Genomic DNA, 25,210 nt, shown 5'->3' with positions numbered 1-25,210 from the left:
AAATGACCGACCGACCTACCCAACCTATCTACCTACCCAATCTATCTACCTACCCAACCTACCTACTTAACCTACCTACCCAACCTATCTACCTACCCAACCTATCTACCTACCCAATCTACCTACCTAACCAACCTACCTACCCAACCTATCTACCTACCCAACCTATCTACCTACCCAATCTACCTACCTAACCAACCTACCTACCCAACCTACCTACCTACCTAACCTACCTACCCAACCAACCTACCTACCCAACCTACCTACCTATCCAACCTACCTACCTACCCAACCTACCTAACCAACCAACCTACCCAACCAACCTACCTAACCAACCTACCTACCTAACCAACCTACCTACCCAACCTACCTACCTAACCTACCTACCAACCCAACCTACCTACCCAACCTACCTACCTAACCAACCTACCTACCCAACCAACCTACCTACCCAACCTACCTACCCAACCAACCTACCTACCCAACCTACCTAACTACCCAACCTACCTACCTATCCAACCTACCTACCTACCCAACCTACCTAACCAACCTACCTACCCAACCAACCTACCTAACCAACCTACCTACCCAACCTACCTACCTAACCATCCTACCTACCCAACCTACCTACCTACCCAACCTACCTACCAACCCAACCTACCTACCAACTCAACCTACCTACCCAACCTACCAACCCAACCTACCAACCCAATCTACCTACTTACCCAACCTACCTAACTACCCAACCTACCTACCTACCCAACCTACCTACCTACCCAACCAACCTACCCAACCTACCTACCCAACCTACCAACCCAATCTACCTACTTACCCAACCTACCTAACTACCCAACCTACCTACCAACCCAACCTACCTACCAACTCAACCTACCTACCCAACCTACCAACCCAATCTACCTACTTACCCAACCTACCTAACTACCCAACCTACCTACCAACCCAACCTACCTACCTACCCAACCAACCTACCCAACCTACCTACCCAACCTACCAACCCAATCTACCTACTTACCCAACCTACCTACCCAACTTACATACCTACCCAATCTACCTACCTACCTAGCCTATGTCCCTGTCTATTTGTCTGTCCGTCTATCGTCTATGTCCCTCCCTGTCCACCCATCGCCGAGAGCTGGAAGCGTCCTTTCAAGCGGCTCAAAGCCCTCACCGCTCTTGGCTCCACTCGCCGCGCGGAGTTCGAGTCCGCCCCTGGCAACGCCTCCCTCACGGGAAAACCGCCGCTCGAGCCTCGCGCCGCCGACGAGAGACGGCGAGACTCCCGGCCCGCATGCGCGGGATTTCGGCTGCCATTCGGCTTGCAGGGGGGCGGGGGTGGGGCAGCTTCGGAGGGTCGGCGCATGCGTGACAGAGGAACGTCACGGAGAGGGATAGGCTGGGAGCTAAGACACGCCCCCTCCCTCGCCCCTCCCCTTCTGAGATCGGCACCGGCGATGGCGGCGGCTGAGGGAGCGGCGGAGGCCCTGCTGGAAGCCATCTCCTCGGCCCACTTCCAGGATCTGCTGCAGCGGCCCGACAGGTGGGTTTACCCAGGCGCCGCTTCGCCGTTGGGGGGTTGACGGGAAGGGAAAGGAAGCCGCTGCCGAGTACCGGCTGCCGCTTGGCTGGTTCTCCCTGCGCTCCGCTGGCGATTCAAAGGCGGAATTCTCTCCAATTTCAGCTTTCATTGTGGGGTTCCTTTTTCCTTACCCCCAGCCAGCCTTTGATTAAAGCTTTTCCTGGCTAAGGAGTCGTCATCGTCGTCATCATCATCATCATCTATAGCAATGGTCTCCAACCTTGGCAACTTTAAGACCTGTGGACTTCAACTCCCAGAGTTCCTCAGCCAGCTTTGCTGGCTGAGGAACTCTGGGAGTTGAAGTCCACAAGTCTTAAAGTGGCCATGGTTGGAGACCACAGATCTATAGCACTGTCTATGGCAGAGGACTTCAAAGTTGGCACCTTTAAGACTTGTGGACTTCAACTCCCAGAATGCTCCAGCCAGCTGGAGCTTTGCTGGCTGAGGAACTCTGGGAGTTGAAGTCCACAAGTCTTAAAGTTGTCACGGTTGGAGACCACTAATGTATAGCACTGTCTATGGCAGAGGATTTCAAAGTTGGCACCTTTAAGACTTCTCGGAGTTGAAGTCCACAAGTCTTAAAGTTGCCAAGGTTGGAGACCACTGATCTATAGCACTGTCTATGGCAGAGGAAATCAAAGTTGGCACCTTTAAGACTTGTGGACTTCAACTCCCAGAATTCTCCAGCCAGCTGGAGCTTTGCTGGCTGAGGAACTCTGGGAGTTGAAGTCCACAAGTCTTAAAGTTGCCAAGGTTGGAGACCACGGATCTATAGCACTGTCTATGGCAGAGGACTTCAAAGTTGGCACCTTTAAGACTTGTGGACTTCAACTCCCAGAAGTCTCCAGCCAGCTGGAGCTTTGCTGGCTGAGGAACTCTGGAGTTGAAGTCCACAAGTCTTAAAGTTGCCAAGGTTGGAGACCACGGATCTATAGCACTGTCTATGGCAGAGGACTTCAAAGTTGGCACCTTTAAGACTTGTGGACTTCAACTCCCAGAAGTCTCCAGCCAGCTGGAGCTTTGCTGGCTGAGGAACTCTGGGAGTTGAAGTCCACAAGTCTTAAAGTTGCCAAGGTTGGAGACCACGGATCTATAGCACTGTCTATGGCAGAGGACTTCAAAGTTGGCACCTTTAAGACTTGTGGACTTCAACTCCCAGAAGTCTCCAGCCAGCTGGAGCTTTGCTGGCTGAGGAACTCTGGGAGTGAAGTCCACAAGTCTTAAAGTGGCCAAGGTTGGAGACCACAGATCTATAGCACTGTCTATGGCAGAGGACTTCAAAGTTGGCACCTTTAAGACTTGTGGACTTCAACTCCCAGAATTCTCCAGCCAGCTGGAGCTTTGCTGGCTGAGGAACTCTGGGAGTTGAAGTCCACAAGTCTTAAAGGTGCCACGGTTGAGACCACTAATGCAGTGTTTCTCAACCTTGTCCACTTGAAGATGTCTGGACTTCAACTCCCAGAATTCCTCAGCCAGCATTCGCTGGCTGGGGAATTCTTGGAGTTGAAGTCCAGACATCTTCAAGTGGACAAGGTTGAGAAACACTGCACTAATGTATAGCACTGTCTATGGCAAAGGACTTCAAAGTTGGCACCTTTAAGACTTCTCGGAGTTGAAGTCCACAAGTCTTAAAGTGGCCAAGGTTGGAGACCACTGATCTATAGCACTGTCTATGGCAGAGGAAATCAAAGTTGGCACTTTTAAGACTTGTGGACTTCAACTCCCAGAATTCTCCAGCCAGCTGGCTGAGGAACTCTGGGAGTTGAAGTCCACAAGTCTTAAAGTGGCCAAGGTTGGAGACCACTGATCTATAGCACTGTCTATGGCAGAGGACTTCAAAGTTGGCACCTTTAAGACTTGTGGACTTCAACTCCCAGAATTCTCCAGCCAGCTGGCTGAGGAACTCTGGGAGTTGAAGTCCACAGGTCTTAAAGTTGCCAAGGTTGGAGACCACTGATCTATAGCACTGTCTATGGCAGAGGACTTCAAAGTTGGCACCTTTAAGACTTGTGGACTTCAACTCCCAGAATTCTCCAGCCAGCTGGCTGAGGAACTCTGGGAGTTGAAGTCCACAAGTCTTAAAGTGGCCAAGGTTGGAGACCACTGATCTATAGCACTGTCTATGGCAGAGGAAATCAAAGTTGGCACCTTTAAGACTTGTGGACTTCAACTACCAAAATTCTCCAGCCAGCTGGAGAATTCTGGGAGTTGAAGTCCACAAGTCTTAAAGTTGCTAACTTTGAAGTCCTCTGGTCTATGGAGATTCTTGTGTCTATGCCCCAAAGGTGCTTTTTCAACTAAACTTTCTTCTTTTTCTTTGAAGAGGTTTGGCTGAAGAACCTTCTTGGATGGGAAGCCAAACCTGTTTAAAGAAAAAACAAGGAAGTCTACTTGCCTCTTGAAAAAGCACCTTTGGGACAACTATCACCTGCACGTCTGAGAATCTCTAGACTTCTGTCTATTATAGCACTGTTAGTTAAACTAGTGATTATTAAATTATTAGTGTGATTTAGTTCGTTGATCCACAGTGTGAAAGTCCATGAATAACCTGATGTTGCTAGAGAGTTTGGGGACCCCTGGTCTAGGGCTGTCTGGTTGAATTGGAAAACCTTTCCTAAGAGCAAGACAGTAAGTTTAATTTATTTACAGAAGAAGTCAGCCTCTGTCTTCTGACATAAAGGGTACTGCTGAACTTGTCTTGATGCATGGATGCCAATGGATACACACACCTTTACACCCTTACGCGGTCTTATCCGTTTGACCTCATACCAGAAGATTTCCCATGCTTTTCTCATCTCCCTGCAAATGGTCATGGTTTTGTCAAACTTAATTGCAGTTTGTCTCCTCAGTCTGCAGGTCTCATTTTAATCCCATTCAGCATCTTTTTTTGTAAACACTTGTGACAAAAAGAAAAATGTTTCTGTATAGCGGTCATTTTACTATATGGCCGCCATTTATCTGCCCATCACGTCAATCAGCCATAAGACCTGGCACTCTTTAAATACTATTCATCCCCCACTCTCTCTGTTCATGTTACAATGAATGGGTTCCTTGGAGGGAAGATCGCATCTGATAATGATGAGACAGAAGTAAAAGGATTTATAAGTACTCTGGGTGGGCATGTGAACAATGTAGGTCAATCCATCTGGGAATATTGAATCTGAATGGAAAAGAGATTTGTGACAAATATACTCATACGTCAAATCCTACAGATTTCAGTAAAATCATGTCTGGATTACATCTATTAAAAACACAGTGTGTCAACAGGTTTCCTCCTCTCTGTTCTTTAACTGAAGAACCTTTCTGATAAAACTCTAGTTCTTCAGTTTGCCAGGTAGGTTGAAATTAAAGCTAAAGATGCAGGTGCGCTAAGGAAGTGTACCTGCATCCTCCAAAGGAGAAGATTATTCAGTAATTAAATGTAGCATCTCATCCTTAAATCCTTTTTGATGCTGCTTGCCATTAATAAATAGGTGAATCCTATGTTAGGGATGCAGGTTCACCGACAAATGCGCGCTCGACAAAAGCGCACCGACAAAACCGTGGGGAGAAAAGCGCGAGTTTGAAATCGCGCCGAAGAATGAGCACAGAAGCGCGCCGACAGAAGTGCGCTCTAAACCTAACCCTAAAGGTAACCCTGAACCTAAACCTAACCCTGAACCTAACCCTAACCCTGAACCTAACCCTAAACCTAACCCTGAACCTAACCCTTACCTTCACTGTAATGGCGCATCTGTCGGCGCTCTTTTGTGGGCGCGCATTTGTGGGCGCACTATTGATGTCACGGTTTTATCGCCACTCTGTTGTCGGGCGCGCTTTTGTCGGGTCACGAGGGATGCATACAGGTTGTCCTTGACTTATGAGAGAAATGGGACTGGAATTTCTGTTCTTAAGCAAAACAATGAGTTGTGCCTGATTTTATGACCTTTTTTTTGCCATGGTTGTTAAGCAAATCAGTGAAATTAAGTGAATTACATGGTCATTAAGCAAATCCAGCTTCAGCCATTGATTTTGCTAGTCAGAAGCCGGCTGGGAAGATTGTGAATGGCAATTACATGACCTGGGATCCCTGCAGACATAATAAAATACATGCCACTTGCCAAACACCTGGATTTTGATCACCTGACTGGGGAGGCTGTAATTGTTGTAAGTTTGAGTATCAGTTGTGAGTAACTTTTTTCAATGCCATTGTAACTTTGAAAAGTCACAAAGCAAATATTTTTAAGTCAAGGACTGTAGTTCCCTAGTTTCTTACATGTATTCTTTAATTTTTTTCATTGAAAATCAAATAATTTAGGCAGAAATTTGGTTTGCTACTGCAGTTTCATCTTGTTTCGTACTATTTTGACAACTGAATTGAACTAGAGAGGGAATGCACGGACTGTGTGTATTATTTCTGTAGAAGTAGTTTTTGTGCTGAGCAAGGTAGTATTAAAATAAAACTCTGATCTTGCTGAATGTAGAGTTTGGTCCCAAGGAGTCTTGCAGCCTATGGATATGTATGAGTACAGAGGTGGGAGGAGGGCATTATCTCCTTCACAAACGAGAATGAGAGCACAAAACTGTGTTTATGTGGGAAAGGAGGAGTTTTGCCGGTGACTCAGCAGGACAAAGCTTTAGTCCAAGCTGTATTAATTGTTTTTTCTTACATACTGCGGTGCAGTTTTAGGAAATAGGTCCAAATCCACTTTAGATAGAATTATTCTAGGTGAAAGTATAAATAATATAGTGCATTGAAATGAAATAAAAATATGTGGGAAAGATTTAAGAATTCTTTCTTCTATAAGAATTCGGACGCAATTCAAGGTGCTGGTCATTACCTTTAAAGCCCTACATGGACCAGGATATCTGCGAGACCGCCTACTGCCACATACCTCCCAGCGGCCGGTGAGATCCCACAGGGTGGGCCTCCTTCAGATGCCGTCAGCCAGACAATGTCGGCTGGCGGCTCCCCGGAAGAGGGCCTTCTCTGTGGCGGCTCCGACCCTTTGGAATGAACTACCCCCAGAGATCCGGACCTTGCCCACTCTCACGGCCTTCCGAAAAGCTGGCTGTTCCGGCAGGCCTGGGGCTGTTGACCTCATTGTTGAGGTCCAGCCCCCATCAGATTGAGAGCATGTGTGATGTTTTAAAATGCTTTCTTTTATTTTTTATTAATTACTCTTCTTTTCGCTTTGTAAGATGCCCGGAGTTCTCCGGGATTGGGCGGCCTGTAAATCTAACTTACTTACTTACTTACTTACTTAATAAATAATAAATAAATAAATAAATAAATAATAAACAAACAAACGAACAAATAAATACCTCACTGAAGTATCTTTCCAAAGCTGGAATGTGTGCATATCCCAAATGTAAAGTTAAAAAAAAGTAAAATATGAAGAAATAACTCCAGTATCCCAATAAGAATAAACAATATTAGTAATTTATTCCCTTAAAATGTAAAAAGTGATCTTTCTTCCATATCCCATCTCATATCTACAAACAAATTCACAAAACCTTTGTCATTACCGTTCTGATGTCAGCAAAAGTTTATTCAGTGTTAGCAGAGATAACAATGTATATTTTAACCTTGATTTTAAAAAATCCTATATTCCCTCTTTTTACTTCTAGCAACCTGGATTTTTTTTTTTGCTCCTTCACATAATGTTCTAGAATTTGATTCTTTTTCATTCTTTTCTTTGTCCCTTCTCACAAAATTCTTCATGTCGGTCTGCAAAGCTGAAAATGTTCGTGAACACTGTCCTATAGTAAAAGTTGTTCCTCTTCCATAATATCTTTTAAACACAGCTTATCAATAGTAGTAGGGACTTTTAAAGTTAACTTCTGGGTCCATTGTTTAAAAATACCCTTTAGTGTGTCCAATGTTAAAATATTTTGCTCCATTTTTATATTAGTGAGTCAAAATTAACTCTGTCTTTTTAAAAAATTTCTTTCAATATTTAGTTCTAGTTCCTTTTAGTTACTTCTATATGCCAATCTATCCTTTTTTTAATCCCTTAGTCTGTTTATATTTTCCCAGCAATAAAGTTCTAGTCATTCTTTTGCTATTTATACCAAACATTTAAAAAAACCCTTTAAACTTGTATTTAAAATGTCTTCTGCTAAGATTGAAGTTTTAGGCTTGACAATCCAAAAGTTCCTTTTAGTGGAAAAGCAGTGAAAGTGATTTGAAAAAGAAGCATGTGAATCCAATGTTTGAAGGCACTGACTATGGTTTGAGCACGATTCAACTCAATTCAATTCAATTATTAGATTTATAGGCCGCCCAATCCTGGAGGACTCCGGGCGGCTTACAAAGAACGAGAAAAGAAAAACAAAATAAAATAAAAAAACAATTTTAAAATTCTCCAACACGCATACGTTCTGATCGGGGCTGGAGCCTACATAATAAGGTCAACAGCCCCAGGCCTGCCAGAACAGCCAGGTTTTAACAGCTTTTATGAAGGCCATGAGGGTGGGTGAGGTCCGGACATCTGGGGGTAGCTGATTCCACAGGATCGGAGCAGCCACAGAGAAGGGCCTCCTCTGAGGGCCCGCCAGCCGACACTGTCCGGCTGATGGCATCTGAAGGAGGCCCAATCTGTGGGATCTTACTGGCCGCTGGGAGGTATGTGGCAGTAGGCGGTCTCGAAGGTACGCTGGCCCTAAGCCATGTAGGGCTTTAAAGGTAATAACCAACACCTTGAATTGCGTCCGGAGACCAATTGGTAGCCAGTGCAGCTCACGGAGGGACAGGTGTAACGTGGGTGTACAGAGCCAAGGTGGGCGCAGTGGTTAAATGCAGCACTGCAGGCTACTTCAGCTGACTGCAGTTCTGCAGTTCGGCTGTTCAAATCTCACCGGTTCAGGGTTGACTCAGCCTTCCATCCTTCCGAGGTGGGTAAAATGAGGACCCGGATTGTTGTTGGGGACAATATGCTGACTCTGTAAACTGCTTAGAGAGGGCTGAAAGCCTGTGAAGCGGTATATAAGTCTAACTGCTATTGCTATTGCTACCTCGGTGCACCCAATATCGATCGCGCGGCCGCATTCTGAACTAGCTGCAGTCTCCGAACACTTTTCAGGGTAGCCCCTGTGGGTGAGCTCGGATCCTCTCCTTATCTGGAGTGGAATTATGAAGAGCTGATCAACTTTCTGGCTCTTCATTCTACTTGCTTTTAAAGGAACGGTCTTCATTTGTCCCTGGAAGATCAAAACGTGGGGAAAAAAAAGTTTCCTTTTCATAGCTTTCTATGCAGAATGTTTTAACTACAACTGAGCAAGTAGGGATTGTGTACCAAGAATTACCTGAGAAGGTACTTTCAACTTTTGTAACCCTCGTGGTTATGCAGAGAATGGTTGGACTGGAAGTCTTTGATATTCAGTTTCCCTGCTGAGGAGCAGCTGTCAGGACCTATTCTTTGGCAGCAGTAAACAGGATGTGAAGGGAGAGCAATGAATGTGTGCTGAATTTGGATCAGCCTGAGTAGAATCAGTAGGTCTGCTGCAGGGAATATAGGGACTGGTAAATATATCATGTCAAATTCTTGGTCCATTGCACTGTCTATTTTGACTGACAAGTGGTTCTCTTTAGGCAAAAAACCGTGGTTTCTTTTTTCCCCCAGTGCCAAATTCTTACACTGCGCCTCTGGTTTGTTTTTTACATTGCTCTGGTCTGCAAAAATATCTGACTCCTGTGTGTTTCTTTTTTTCTTTTTTGCAGGTCTTTGATGGTGGTTCATTTTTGGGCCCGTGGGCCCCTCAGTGCGTTCAGATGAATAACGTCATGACTGAGCTAGCAAAAGAGCATCCGCAGGTATGTTCGTGAAAGTAAGTCAACGTATGTGTGATTGCCGACTTTGAACCAAAAAGGTGGAGTTATCCCAAATTTAACTTTAAAATGTGAATTGGGGCAAGTGATTTTTGTTCAACACCCCCCAATTATTTTCCATTTCCATTGGTGGCGTATCAAATGCTTCTTTAGTAAAAGGTGAATATTTCTATACTCTTGCTTTTAAACCAGGACATACTGTTAAAATATGGATATAAAAGTGGGGGTAATAGCAATAGCAATAGCAGTTAGACTTATATACCGCTTCATAGGGCTTTCAGCCCTCTCTAAGTGGGTTACAGAGTCAGCATATTGCCCCCAACAACAATCGGGGTCCTCATTTTACCCCCTCGGAAGGATTGGAGGGCTGAGTCAACCTTGAGCCGGTGAGATTTGAACAGCCGAACTGCAGATAGCAGTCAGCTGAAGTGGCCTGCAGTACTGCACCCTAACCACTGCGCCACCTCGGCTCTTGACCATAATAATCGACCATCCAGAAAATGATGTAGGACAGACTTCACTCTGTACTAAACATCAGGATTTTGGATTGTGTCAATAGTGACAGAAAAATGGCTGGGTTCTAAACGTTGTTGCCATGTTTTATTTTTAATAAATCCTATATAGAGGCTTTTGAGATTGATAGCATACAATAAGACCTTGATTAATTGGGGAAAGGATCACCTTAGAGATGAATGTCAAATAAAAGGCAAATCGAGTATTACATGTATATAAGATGTGCAGAATATGTTTAAATGTACATAATGTGAACTGGTTTGCTTAGGATAAAATCTATTGTCTGAAATGCAGCTTTTATCTGTTACATCCAAAATTGGATAAATCGAGGTCTGTAAAAGAATTTATTCTAGTAAGAATTATTTGATTTGTTATATGCTGCTGATTCAGCAGATCTCTCTCACTTTTCAATGCAGTTCAGGTGACCAAAACTTCTGCCTCTTTAAATTCTTTATATTAACATACCGTATCATGTACTATTATCCTGGGTATATTTACAATTTCTAGTAAGATTTTCAAATAATCAAGGAAAAATAAGTCTATAATACGTATGTCTCTGTGTTATAATAGGTATACTTCATGGAATTCGTATAGAAAAATACAAAATTGGTAAAAAATTTTGAAGTGACAAGAAATTATTCATTTTAAAAAGAAAAGTTGGTGTAACTGGAAATATAGTAACACGAGTTTTTTTCAAAAAACATTGGTATTTTTTTAAAAAACATTGATTTTTTAAAGAAAAACCCTATCTAAATTAATTTCCCTTAATACTTTATGAAAGTATGTTTTTATAACCTGGTTTGTTTGGTATATCAGATTGCAAAACCATATATTAATGTTAAATGCATTTAACCTTTGAATTTGTTAAAATTTAATTCAAAATAAATAAGGCTTTCCTGCATTTGTTTTATAAAAGAAAGTTGAAGTCCAAAACTGAAGAAATTACCAACATTATAACAAAATTAAATGTTCCGCTTTATTTCTTGCTGCACTGCTAAGGGAAGGATTAAGGCTTAGAATACACATTTTGCCACATGAAGTTTAGTCTAAACCAGTCTCAGTTGAGGATATTAAAAGTACCGTTATTACCAACAGTTTATTACTTCTGAATCTTTTGATATGCAAAACTTCCTCCTAGAGGAATAGAATGTAAAATGTAGCATCCCTCCTGAAATTTGAAATAAAATGCGAAAAATAAGGAAGCTTAAAATTCAGTCTGTTATTCATATGAAATATGTGGTAATATAGTGTTACAGATTGTCCTTGTTAATGACCCAATTGTGACTGGCGGTTCTACTGCTAATTTATCCTATAGATCCCCATATAAGGCATTTTCCTACTTGACACCATCTTGATATGCAGACTTCAGCTCCCAGATATCTTGGCTAGGACTGTGATAGCCAGATAGGTGCTGAAGTCCTCAGATTCGGAGGAGAGCAGTTTGAAAGAAGCCTAAACTGTTATGTATCTAGTTCCCAACCTTTTTTGGCCATGCTCACCTAAGCATCTTTAAAATCCCGATGCGCTCCCTGTGACATATAATGCTTACTTTATTCAAAAGCTAACTGTACTCACGCGGAGGAAGCCTAAAAGGACATTAACTTGGTTTAAACAGTGAAATTGCCCCCCTGTGAGGCGTGGGCTCACATTGGAGACCACTGACCTAAAGTTATATATTAATTAATTTTTTCCATAATTAATAGTTTTTAAAATATTTTAAGCATAACTTTGATTGCTCACATGAATATTTATGGTTGTTACAGTGAATGAAAGCTAGCAGCATTTCTTCTATTTATTAACATGTACCTTCACCCCAATGTTTGTGTCTTAAATATATAGTTTTAGGACTGTTTTATTATTCAAGTAATTCATTCAGTTGTGTAGTTTGACCTATATACTATGTTTATATTATGCAAAGAAATGTTTATTTGCTATTTCCAGAAAAATATTTGAATTCTTTCAAATTGTTCATTTCAAAACATCTGGATGTAATAGGAATCTTTCTATGGTCAAATAATCATATTTGAACTGTTTATATTTTAATCCTAAAAGTCACCAACTCTTACTCCCATTAAATACAATTTATATTACACTTAAAAGACACAATATGATTACTAAAGCATTATGCTTTATTATAATATATATTATAATTAAAGCATAAATTTCTGTTACACTTGCTCATTTTCCATCTCCAAATTGTTCGGGCCATTAATAGTTTCCAAGTATGCCAAAATTAGATCAGGAGTTCTGTAGTGTGCATGGAAGCCTCATTCCAAATTGCTTCTTGCAGTTTGAATATTGGATTGTCAATTTCTCTTGTCAACTTAGTCGTGCGCTAATACCTAGCGGTCTTTCACGAGTTAAAAGCTAAAATGTACCAGGCATCAATAGTTTATTGAAGGAATACTCCTTTTTTTTTGGCTCCATAATTTGCAGAAGGCTGGGAATGTCAGTCATGATGTACTGCCTCTTGAAATTAGTCAATACAGCAAACAGCAAGAATCGCTGTGGGCTGAAATAACCACTGTAATCATGACATAACTGAGGTCAGTGATTTATGGATTTCAATATAGTAGTAGCTGCATATGATTGAAAATTTACTAGGTCACTAGTGCCACCACGGATTTTATTCACAGCCTCTAGGCATCTTTTGAAATGTGCAACAAAATAAAAACCTCTGAACCTGTTTGACAGGGCAGGCTCAGTGGATGACAAGGCTGCCCTGTGAGTTTCATTTAAATGCAAATGTGTCACAAAACTTTTGCGCTGAAATCCTTTTTAACATTTAACATGGCTAAAAGAACAGTGTAGACAAGATCAGCGAGTGCAATCTAAACTATAAATAAGCTTTGGAAACGAAATCATATTTTCCTTCTTTTTTGTAAAAAAAAAAATGCTGAAGCTGAAGCCGTGCCTGAAGTATCGGAAAAACATGAAATTTCTTCTGTCCCGACGTTTCTTGTTTTTTAAGGTAAACTTATTTTATCTTTCTTGAATTAATGCTTTGGAGGAGAATACATATTCTAGGTAAATGTTTATTATATTCAATGTATATAAAAAGGTTCGGAATTTCATAATTAAGCTATGTAGAATTCCTGTTTTTTTTAAAATACGGCCCCAGAAGCTATTTACAGAAACTACGTTTCAGTTATTACCGTATTAAAATTAATTTGATACCTAAGCTGATAGTGTTGACTTAGTTATCAGATATTTTAGAAGCTCTGCTTTAATCATTTTGATTCTCAAGCCCACTGATGGGTTTACTAACTTATCTGTGCTCTGTTTCATTACTTCTCGTGAAATGAATTTACGCCAGCTGCTATATTTTGAATTTTTCTTGGTGGCTTGAATATGGCGATATGATTTTCCTCTCTATCGTATGGCGATAGTTTTTAGAATTGTGTTGTTGTAGCCTTTGAAAATTGATCAAAGTGGCTACTGTCTGTTGACAGAATTCCCAGAAAATTGATCGATGGATGGCGCTCATGCGCCAGAGCTGACGAAAAAAGTCCAGCGACATGCATCTAGTTGACGCTTTCATCTGCTTCGGCTGGTAATGAAAAAGAGGACCTTAATTCACGGCTGAAGAAACTGGTCAATGCCGCACCCTGCATGTTGTTTATGAAGGGAACACCTCAGGAAGCTCGCTGCGGTAAGAATTATTTAAATGTTTGTGTGGTGCAACAATTATTATCTATGATTTTGTGTTATAGGTTTTCTAAAAAAAAAAATCTGATCTCTGAATGTTCAGGACTGATCAAACATTCTTTTTAGCAAGTCTACTACTAGTTTACTCCTTTAGCCTGGGCGCTAAATGACGGAGGACACAGTTGCCTTGGTACAGCTTGGTGAGCCGAGGTGGCGCAGTGGTAGAGTGCAGCACTGGAGGCTACTTCAGCTGACTGCAGTTCTGCAGTTCAGCGGTTCAAATCTCACCGGCTCAAGGTTGACTCAGCCTTCCATCAGTTTCAGTTTCAGTTTTCAGTTTCCGGTTTATTTGTATGCCGCCCTTCTCCAGGAGGGACTCAGGGCGGCGAACAACTCAAAGGGGAAAGGGAACATAAACAACAGTACACATAATTAAAATACACGGAAAATCACACAGCCATACCAGTCGAGAGGGGAGGGGAACTCATCAACTCCAGGCCTGCCGGCACAGCCAGGTTTTGATGGATTGTCCATTTTACCCACCATCCTTCCGAGGTGGGTAAAATGAGGGACCCGGATTGTTGTTGGGGGCGATATGCTGAATCTGTAACCGCTTAGAGAGGGCTGAAAGCCCTATGAAGCGGTATATAAGTCTAACTGCTATTGCTATTGCTATTCCTTTCAAGGTTCTCTTGAAAGGCTTTCAACTGCAGTCATACAATGCCTAGGTCTTGTTTCTGGCTTCAGGAGATTTACAAGTTGTTGTTAGGTTAGGAATACTTGTATAGCTAGTCCTCAACTATGACCACAGTTGAGCCCAATATTTATCTTGCTAAGAGAGAAATTTGTTAAGTGAGTTTTGCCCCATATTATAACTTTTCTTGCCACATTTGTTAAGTGCAATCACTGCAACATGGTTATTAAGTGAATCTGGCTTCCTCATTGACTTTGCTTATCAGAAGGTCGCAAAAGGGGAATAACATGACCTGGGACAATTGCAACTGTCATAAATGTGAGTCAGTTGTTGAGCATCCGAATGTGAATCACATGACCATGGGGGTGCTGGCAGTGGTCATAAGTGTGAGAATGGCCATGCCGCTTTTTAAAGTGCCATTGTAACTTTGAATGGTCCCTGTTGTGACTCAGCAGCAGTCCTTTTGTGAGCCACGCCCTGGTTGCAGGAGTCAACGTTCCTTCGTTCATTCATGCATTCAGTGATCATCGGTCTATTTGAGATACACTTGGAGAAGTGATTGCTTTCTGTAACCTGATTCAAGGAGGCACTTGGAGAAGTGCTTGCTTTGTAAGAGTTGTTTGTTTGTATTCTGTATCTGGTCAGAGACGTTATTTATGTTTATTTTGGGCTCGCAGCCAGTCTGAGCCGAGGACTGATAAAGAGAGTTCCTTTAATTTTGTTGGCCTGTCGTCTGTTACCGAGCGGAGAAGGGGGACAGAACGGTCACTAAGCGAACTGTTGTAAGTCAAGGATTACCCGTAGATCATTTTGGATAGAGAGGGGAATAGGGAAAGAGATAAGAGGTGAAGTCCTATATGAACTGCCAGTATGGAGAAGAGGTGTGCACAAATCCTTGCTTACAGAGATACTACTCTTGTTGACTGAACTATTCCAACATTGGCAGCGAGAGGTGATCAGAGTATAATTATTCCATTCTCTCTCAAACCACAACAAAAGAAACCTTAAAACTTAAAAGTATGATAATATTTTAAGTGTGGAAGGTGAGGCAAAGGGTTGGGAGTGATTTCTTTTGCATTTATAACATGGATCGTTGAGCTATCCGTGGGTTTCTGGGGAGAAGAAAGTTTCTTCCAATTCAAGGTAATAATAATGCCTGTATCCTTTAGGTCAGCACTGTAACTGTTGTTCTGTCTTTGGAAGGAGCTTGGGAGGGTGGAAAACACCTGAATATGTGAGAATCATTCAGCTATATGTCAGATCTGCAGCGGTTCTTTTAAGAATCTTTGGCCTGCCACACTCTTAGCAAGGGGTAGAATGTGTTGTTTTCAAAAAAGAAATTCCTTTCTAGGAGCTCAAGGTCATCTTTTGTCTCCCAACCCCTTTGCACCTGATCGGAAGCAGTTGGGCATAGGTAGGCTAGCGTGGAAGAAGGAGATTGGACCATGTGATGGATTGTGGGTGTGGGGGCAAGATCATGAACTTTTAACTGGGTGGGATTCTGATGTAACTTCAGAGTCGGAATCCCACAGCACGATGCCAACGTGCCTGCTTTATTAAGATTGGGAACTTTAAGCATAGTTTTGCCTTCGACTCTGATTTAATTTTACATGGATTTGGAACGCTTACACTATATTTATTCTAAGAGTATATAAAAGATTCCAAGTTTGTTCATGAACCTCTATATAGCGCCTGTATCATTTGAGCAACATCTGTTAGTAACAAAAAAATTGATCTCTTGTAATAATATATAATGGATCCATCTTTAAGGACATTGTTTTGACGAATGAAACCAAATTTTGCCCCTACTTATTATCCTTACTCTCCTCTTTCACATCATTATCAACATTTTCTTCATTATCTTTTGTCAAAAAAAAATTTCTGTCTCTTAATTAATTTGCTGTGTATTGGTTTGCTGTAAGCCCTGTACTGTATAAACCATTCTTCACAGTAGTGCAGCTAATCCTTGCCTTACAAACCATCCATTTAACAACTGTTCAAAGTTGCAATGGCCCTGAAGACAAAAATTACGACCGTTCTTTGCACTTATAACCATCACAGCATCCCCACTATCACGTAATCCAAATTCAGGTGCTTGGCAATCAGCGTGTTTTTACAATGGTTGCAGGGCCCCCGGGGGGTCTCATGTTTGCCGTCCGCAACCTTCCCAGCTGGTTTCTGACATGCAAGGTCGACGGGGGAAAGCTGGGTTCATTTAATATCATATGATTCACTTAGCAACTGCAGCTGATTCACTTAGTAACAGTTGGCAAGAAAGGTCAGAAAATTGGATGTGATTCACTTAATGCCCTTGCTTAGCAACGGAAGTTCTTACTTACATTCACTGGGTTCAGTTATTGAGTTTAGTGTAATACTTATTGTTACAGCTATGCATGCCTACTCATTCCAGCACAGCAATATAACCGGAATATAAATGAATGTGTGGAAGGGATGGGCGTTAGCTGTACTGTGCTATTCCTTAGCTGCTGTTGTATCTGTCTACACCATGCCCATTGACAACAACAGATTATCTGTATTTCGGCTCTTATTTCATCAGGAAATTACAAAAATAGTTATAAATGTACCATATTTTTCAGAGTATAAGACCCCCCCAAGTGGTGGAAATGTCTGTGTGTCTTATAGAGCAAATATTGTGGCAGGGAGAGGGGGGTTGGTGCAGCACCAATCAGATGTTCTAGAATGGGTCGGTGGACACACGGGCTGCACCAATCAGGTGGCGGCAAACAGGCCATGCCAAATGGGCTGCAGTGACCAATGGGGGGGGGGAATGGGTAATAGCAATAGCAGTTAGACTTATATACCGCTTCATAGGGCTTTCAGCCCTCTCTAAGCGGTTTACAGAGTCAGCATATCGCCCCCACAACAATCCGGGTCCTCATTTTACCCACCTCGGAAGGATGGAAGGCTGAGTCAACCTTGAGCTGGTGAGATTTGAACCGCTGAACTGCAGTACTGCAGTCAGCTGAAGTAGCCTGCAGTGCTGCATTTAACCACTGTGCCACCTCGGCTCCTACCGGATGGATACTGGGAGGCAAGGCAGATTTTTGTTGTTGTTGTTGTTTTCCTCCCCAAAGCTAGGTGTATCTTATAGTCCAGAGCATCTTATAGTCCGAAAATACAAGTATATTATAAAATCTCTAGATTGCCTATAGTACCGTATACTGTTTTCAGAACAGGATATCAACTACACAAAGTTACCGGTTCTAAAGTTCCTAACAGATTGTGCCCAGACTAATTGACCTAAGAAAGACAATGGTTTCCCATTTAATAATTGGAACCAACAATCCTTATTATGGCTGGCATTTCATCACTGCCTATGTGAATCTATTTACAACCAATGTTATATTTCCTCTGTGCCCCAGCTCCCTGCTTATAGGTGTTTCTGCTTGCTGATATCATTAGTATTACATGTAGTTTTCCATCTCTTTTAGTATACGTTCTCATTATGCAGCTTGGTCCGCATTTCTTAAATGTAACACTTCAGACATGCTTTCATTAGCTTTTGCATTGCTCAGATTGCATTGTTTTTTTAAAAAAAAAGTCAAATATTTTGTTGTGGGAATAAAGTATGATGTTGTCACTTTATCCTTAAGCATAATAACATTTTCAGCCTGCTACTTTAACCCTTAAAAATGACGTCCCATCAATCATCTTTTTGTCTGTTTATAAGTTGCCTACAGCTAAAATAAAGTGTTCGTGTTCCTTTCTTTAGAAGCCTCTTACTGTAGAAATGAATTAATGTATTGGTAGCAAAATAACCATCAGCAATCACCCCGTAGCTGTTTACTAATGAACTCCCAGATGAATGGGGAAAGAAGGGAGATCAGGATCCTTGTTTCACTTCAGGCAGTACAAGAACTTAATGCTTCAGTTCTACCAAGAAGAGCAACTTATACATCATATAAATAAATACTGTTTGCTCTTGGCTCAAAATGCAGATTATGAAGACCTCAAGCTACAGAACAAAACAAAAGTAATGGGGAAATTTGCCAGATAGAAATCTTGAATAGGTTCCTTAGAACATGCACTTATTTTAAAACTGTCATAATATATCTGGCGTCTTGGAACTTTTGTAAATTGGGCAATATTTTTCAGATACCATGCAAAGCTGTAAATATATAGCAACAACATGTAGATGCATAAGGAAAGGTTTCTATTTGTAAGGAGAAAATTTGAATGTAGTAGATGAGATTATATACACATGTACATATATAGTATATATTTGTTTCATTACTCTTGTTTAAATGGAGTTAACAGTAAAATAACATGTTTGATACTAAAATATAAATATGAAATATCATATTAAGGAGATGGATAAGTGATACTATTCATTGGGCCCTTCTATGTTCTCCACTTCTTGACTGCTGCTCCGTTTATACCTTGAATTATTAAAATGTTTGTTAACTAACATTAAGCAAAAATTCTGGTTGAGTCAGCCAGAACTTTTCATTAATGTACATATATTCAACAGTGGCCACAGTTGGGGAGGAAGAAAAACATGTTATCAGGGGTTGATAATGATCCTGGAATAAAATTATGAGTGTTATATACATACAACTCAAATGAGAAGGAGGAAGGACTCCCTGGGGAAGAGCCTCATGCTGGGAAAGATTGAGGGCAAAAGAAGAAGGGACGACAGAAGAATGTGGTGGCTGGATGGAGTCACCGAAGTTGTAGGCATGAGCTTAAATGGGCTCTGGGGGATGGTAGAGGACAGGAAGGCCTGGAGGAATGTTGTCCATGGGGTCGCAATGGGTCAGACATGACTTTGCAACTAACAGCAAAACATATTTTGTGTAGGAACCACATAGAATATAGAATAACAAGGCTGCAAGGGACCTTGGAGGTGTTCTAGTCTAACTCTGCTCAAACAAGAGATTCAATTCTGGACAGATGATTGTCTAATCTCTTCTTGAAAACCTCCAGTGACAAAACACCCTCAACTTCTGGAGGCAAGCTATGCCACTGATTAATTGTTCTCACTGTAGGAAATTTTCCTTAGTTCTAGGTTGGGTTTCTCTTCAATGAACTTCCACCCATTGTCTTGTCCTCCCTTCAGTTGCTTTGGAGAGTAGGCTGGTCCTCTCTCTTCTGTGACAGCCTCTCAAGTACTGGAAGACTGCTATCATGTCACCCCTAGTCCAGTGGTAGTCAACCTGGTCCCCTACCGCCCACTTGTGGGCGTTCCAGCTTTCATGGTGGGCGGTAGGGGTTTTGTCTGATACTGAAGCACCTTCCTTTTTTTAATTTAATTGACTTCGCTACTTTATAAATCACCATTACTGTGGAACTGGTGAGCGGTTAGAAATTTTACTACTAACAGAGATACAAAAGTGGGCGGTAGGTATAAAAAGATTGACTACCCCTGCCATAGTCCTTCTCTTTGTAAATCTAAACATACCCCTTTATTTTACCATAATGTACTGTATATACTCAAGTATAAGCCTAGTTTTTCAGCCCACTTTTTGGGCTGAAAAAAGCCGCCTCGGCTTATACTCGAGTCAGTGAAAAATTTGCCCGAAATGGAGGAGAAAAAGGGGTGGGGCCATGCCGCTGGGTGACACTCGTGAATGGCCCAGTGCCCCTGTGAGTTTCCCCTCCCTCTGTGTCAGTTTGCCGCTCAGCGCGCACCGCACCATCCCCCCTCCTCACGTTCTAATGTAATGCAGGGCTGTCTTACGATTCCCCTTCCTCCCCCTCCTGCCGCTCTGCAACAATGTCCCACCTCCTCCTTGTTATGGCAAGCAGCCACATAGCGATGTCCCACCTCCTCTGGTACAGTGATCCAATGATAGGAATCACTGTGCCGTGTGTCATAGGAGGCGGGACATCGCCCGCGGCTGCACGGGACATCATCATCACAGCGGGACATCAGCATCATGAGGTGAGTGAAGTATTTCATTGAATACACCGCTAGTTTACTGTTTTTCTTTGAAATAAATATTCAAAACATTATTGGTATCTATTTTTATTTTTGAAATTTACCGGTAGCTGCTGCATTTCCCACCCTAGGCTTATACTCGAGTCAATAACTTTTCCAGTTTTTTGTGGTAAATTAGGTGCCTCGGCTTATATTCGGGTCGGCCTATACTCGAGTATATACGGTAATTTTGTGGGAGACTTCTATTAGTTGAAGATAGATACAGCTTCATTAAAAATTGTGTTTTTTTCCTCTTTTTGTTTCTTGTCTCTCCCCACCCCTCTTCCAGGTTTCAGCAGACAAATCATAGAAATTCTTAACAAACATAATGTGGTGTTTAGCAGCTTCGATATCTTTTCTGATGAAGAAGTGCGCCAAGGTCTAAAAACATACTCCAATTGGCCTACATATCCACAGTTATATGTAAACGGAGAGCTTATAGGCGGACTGGACATTGTTAAGGTTAGAAAGTAAAGTCATCTGTTTTCTTTCTTCTTTTTTTAAAAAATCTAATTAAATATTTTACAACTACAACATTTTTTATTATAGGAGCTTGAGGCTTCAGGCGAATTGGATACCGTCTGCCCCAAGGCACACAAATTAGAAGATAGGTATGGTGAATTTTCTGTTTATCATAAAGAAGGAAATGGGTATATTCCATGACTGAATTTAATTGCTGCCCACTTTTTAGTTTGGCTAGTTTTATTTTTCGTGCTACAAAAGAAAAGCTGTACAACAATGTGTGTAATACGTGCATCTTCTTTTTTTTTCCTTTTAGTGTTTTTCAGCTTGATTTCTTTTTTTAAAATACCTACTTAAGCATAAGAATACCCATTGCCGTTCTATAAAATGACGATTGCCAAACCAGCTTAGTCCCAACTAGCTTGGTCAGCCACCAAGGATGGAAGACTTTTTGTCTGCATTCTTTGGAAAACCCATCGGTTCTTATTTCTATACTAATGGCTTAAGGAGAATTTATCTTCAGTTCTTTCAAGTACAAACACTATAATTTTCTAAAATGCATTGTTCTTCCAGTTCCTCAAGAGAACATTACTTACATAAAAAAAAAATAGTTATGCAAAATATTTCTAGATCAAAACGGTTTATCCAGAATGTTCCATTCTGAGATTTTGAAGGGCCTTTGGCCCTATTTGGAATGACATCTTCCGGTTTTCTTTAGGAAAAGGGGATTTTGAAGTGGGAACATTTCCAATAAGTTTGCAGTCATTATAATACTTCTTGTAAGACTGAAACTGATAACTCTGGTATAGGAATGTTCTTCATCTCATCTATGGAGGTTAGCAATAGCAATAGCAGTTAGACTTATATACCGCTTCATAGGGCTTTCAGCCCTCTCTAAGCGGTTTACAGAGTCAGCATATCGCCCCCACAGTCTGAGTCCTCATTTCACCCACCTCGGAAGGATGGAAGGCTGAGTCAACCTTGAGCCGGTGAGATTAGAACCGCTGAACTGCAGATAGCAGTCAGCTGAAGTGGCCTGCAGTACTGCACCCTAACCACTGCGCCACCTCGGCTCTCTCTCTTCCATTGTCTTTATCCTGTTGACCCAGTGTCCCCAACCCCCGGGCCGCGGCCTGTTCAGAATCGGGCCACAGAAGTGGTGGGTGAGTGCAGACATGCTTGTGCAGCTCCATTTGCGTGTGGAGCAGACGGGTGAGTGTGTGTACATACATTTCTCTGTGCAAACAGCGGGTGCATGTATCTGCTGCTTGTGCAATTGGAGGTGCACATGTGCGCTGGCCATCGTTTGCACGGAACCATCCCCTCTGGTCCCCCGTCCCGTCCCCGGGTCTGCAGAAAGGTTGGAGACTGCTGATGTGTTACACATATTCATAGGCATAGATTTGCTGAGATTTTACTGTTATTCATTATTCTTGTATATTAGCAATTCTCATTGTTAAAATGCCATCACAGAGCCTGTTAATTAAAACAGCTTTACTGCAGGATGCTAACAAGGCAGAGTTCAGAAGAAAAAAACATGTTGCATTATTTATGAAATATATTGAATAATCGTGATTATATTAGAAACTGAAGGAAGTTGACAAAAGTGGTTTCAAGACACTAAGTCATCACTGCTGTTCTTTGGATTATTTTGAAGTAATTCCTACTATGTTCAGTAGAGATTAAGGGTTGTGATTCTGGCTGGACTTCTAAGAAAAAAAGGTAATGCTTGAGAATCCATTGCTAGCCACTTTTTAGAAATTTGTATCCTTGTTATTGTTATTGATGTAGTTGCTTTATGGGATTAGCCACTTCTGTTGTTATATTAAACTTTGTTTGCCATTTTTGGAAATAAATGTTACATTTTCTTTTGGTTAAACTTATAAATTCATGAAATAGTTGGAAGTCGCTACTTCTGTGTATGTTACATTGATTTATTTGCAAAAATATACTAAATATTAGTCTTTATTGCATTTCTAATATAAATCAGTAGATGTAAACAGCCAATTTTAGAGATTCTTTAAATGTATACATGGAAATGCATTGTTAGAAAATAATTTTAAAATCCATATCTTGTTATGAGACAAAAATAAGTAAACATAAAATTGTTGAAAAAACAGTGATATGTTTCAGGGAAATTCTGTTTTTGATCTATATTCTCTTACATGTTAATGCCAAGATTTTATCAATCTTTTCCTTCTTTAGGCTGAAAGATTTGATAAACAAGGCCCCTGTGATGCTGTTCATGAAAGGGAATAAGCAGGTAAGATTTGTAAGAATCGCCTTTGTTTGATGAACATTGCAGCTTATGACAATAATGCATTAGCTGTTCCCAACCTTATGATTCTATATACAACAGAACTACAATGTCAGAATTCCCACCCATAAGAATTCTAAGAACTACAATCCCAGATTATGAGGAAATGTCATCTGGAAAATGTGGTTGAAAGGTTGGAGCATACATATTCTTGGAACTAAAAAGTATAACTCCATGGTGTTTTTTTTGGCTAGAAAACTAACTAAATACAAATACGAACAGCCATTCGTCACGAGAAAGGATTTCCTGAAATACAGTTTTTGAAAAATTGTTTGTAACATTTGAGGCCAACACTACCTTTATCTCTCACAGTTGTGACAGTGATAAAAACATAACTTTGCGACTTTAAATCTTTGCATTTAGAACAGTGTTTCTCAACCATGGCGACTTTAAGTCCTGTGGACTTCAATTCCCAGAATGCCCCAGCCGGCTGGGGCATTCTGGGAGTTGAAGTCCACAGGACTTAAAGTCGCCAAGGTTGAGAAGCACTGATTTAGAACCTTTGCGTGTAGGTCTTTAACGGAAAACTGAAGACATGATAATTAAAGTTGTAGTTTCACTTACCAACCAATTTAATGATTTAGTTGCCAGTTCCAATTGTGGTTACTAAAGAAGGACTACCTGCAACCATGCTTTCATGCATAGTTAGGTAGATAGACATGTATAAAGGTCACAGTAGACTCTACTGCATATCTGATAAACTGGTATAAATATCGTTCTGAGGCGAAGACGGGAAAAATTGTTCACATTAATTTTAGAATGTCTTATTTTTGGTTCCTTATCTATGAGTTGTTCCAACCTGTTGCCTTCTAAATATTTTGGCAATTAAAATAATGCTTGATTAGTAATTTGAGGAGTTCAGGTTGGAGAATGTAAACATCCAAAGACTATCTTAATTTTTTTAAAATTGGTTTGCCACAGCTTTTAAATTAATATAATATATATATAGTTAACCTAGTAGAAAATAATGATTTGTTCTTTTTCTTATTTTTAGATGGCAAAGTGGGATTCAGCAGCAGATTATAGAAATTCAAATATACTGGGTATGTAACTAATGTATTATCTTAAATTTTGTTAAAATAAGACAGCTTATATTTTCTTGCATTATACATGTTATAAACTAAAAGCTTTATAAAGATTAAAAACATCTTTAGTATGTTAATTCTTAGCCTTTTAATCTTTATAGTACTTTCACCTTTTCAATAACCATGAATTCTCTGATGAATCTTTCGTTGTCCCTTCTACATTTCGTGTTCTTCTCTATATACTGGAATGCTCTTTGCATCTGGTTGCCTACTGTTATCATACTTATAATTAAATTGAAGAAAGACATTTTACCAGATTTGGCAACTAATCCTAACCCTAACCCCTCATTTCCATTCTGTTCTGTGGTTCTCCCAGTGGCAACCTGCTGAACAATCCGTAAAACATGGACTCTAATGGACTCATCTCAGTAGTCGGTTTAGGACTGCAGTGTTAACCTGGTTAACTACATAATCAGAATTAGATCTCATGCTCAAGATCTTTGTTCAGGTTGCCATCTCTCAGAGTTCAGTTTAAATCCCCTTGATCAAGTTCAGTATGCTTTGATTATAAGAGCCATCGAGGCACAGTGGTTAGAATGCAATACTGCAGGCTAACTCACGGCTCACTCCAGGAGTTCGATCCTGACTGGCTCTCTCAGCCTTTTATCCTTCTGAGGTGGGTAAAGTGAGGACCCAGATTGTTGGGGGCAATATGCTGACTCTGTAAACTGCTTAGAGCTGTAAAGCACTACGAAAGCAGTATATAAGTCTTACTGCCTTTGCTATCCTAACCATCTTTCTTGGTAAGTGTCAGGATTCTTTTAAAAATTGTCTTCAGTCGGACTGACTGACTCAAAAGAGCCCACAAAAGCAGTGAACTCTGGGCAGGTAATTCTTCCCCCCAAAAAAATCCCACCATAAGGGTTCAAGGGTGTTTAATTTGAAAATAAAAACAAGGTATACATTATGAAACTTACTAGTTTATATGTGTTGTATATAAGCCTCGTCCTATTACTATATCCTATCCTATACTATCCTAAATTACTATATAAATTACGATGACAATAGTACTATCTACTTCATGGAAGTACATTATATAGCAATGTTTTCTTCTTTAAAAATATTGTTCTGGCTCAATGTCTCTCTCTGGAATTTCTTCTGGATTTTTCTTCGGTTTCGACCAGGATAGAGTACTTGCAAATT

The 25,210-nt window shown here is 40.9% G+C and overlaps 1 protein-coding gene across 1 annotated transcript in view; it reads left to right on the top strand.

Annotated features, from left to right (window-relative positions):
• Positions 1–1,426: 1,426 nt before the first annotated feature.
• Positions 1,427–25,210, top strand: part of GLRX3 (glutaredoxin 3) — a 28,061-nt gene continuing 4,277 nt past the window's right edge. Inside the window, 12 exon segments of the mRNA XM_032225502.1 lie at positions 1,427–1,558; positions 9,300–9,322; positions 9,325–9,400; positions 12,281–12,294; positions 12,823–12,891; positions 13,353–13,391; positions 13,394–13,461; positions 13,464–13,572; positions 20,493–20,665; positions 20,753–20,814; positions 22,871–22,927; positions 23,975–24,025. Coding sequence (XP_032081393.1) covers positions 1,473–1,558; positions 9,300–9,322; positions 9,325–9,400; positions 12,281–12,294; positions 12,823–12,891; positions 13,353–13,391; positions 13,394–13,461; positions 13,464–13,572; positions 20,493–20,665; positions 20,753–20,814; positions 22,871–22,927; positions 23,975–24,025 — 827 coding nt within the window. The 5' untranslated portion in view covers positions 1,427–1,472.

This window comes from Thamnophis elegans, chromosome 10 (genome assembly GCF_009769535.1).
Source record: "Thamnophis elegans isolate rThaEle1 chromosome 10, rThaEle1.pri, whole genome shotgun sequence".
NCBI classification, from domain to species: domain Eukaryota; kingdom Metazoa; phylum Chordata; class Lepidosauria; order Squamata; family Colubridae; genus Thamnophis; species Thamnophis elegans.
This window is presented reverse-complemented; position numbering and strand designations above follow the sequence as displayed.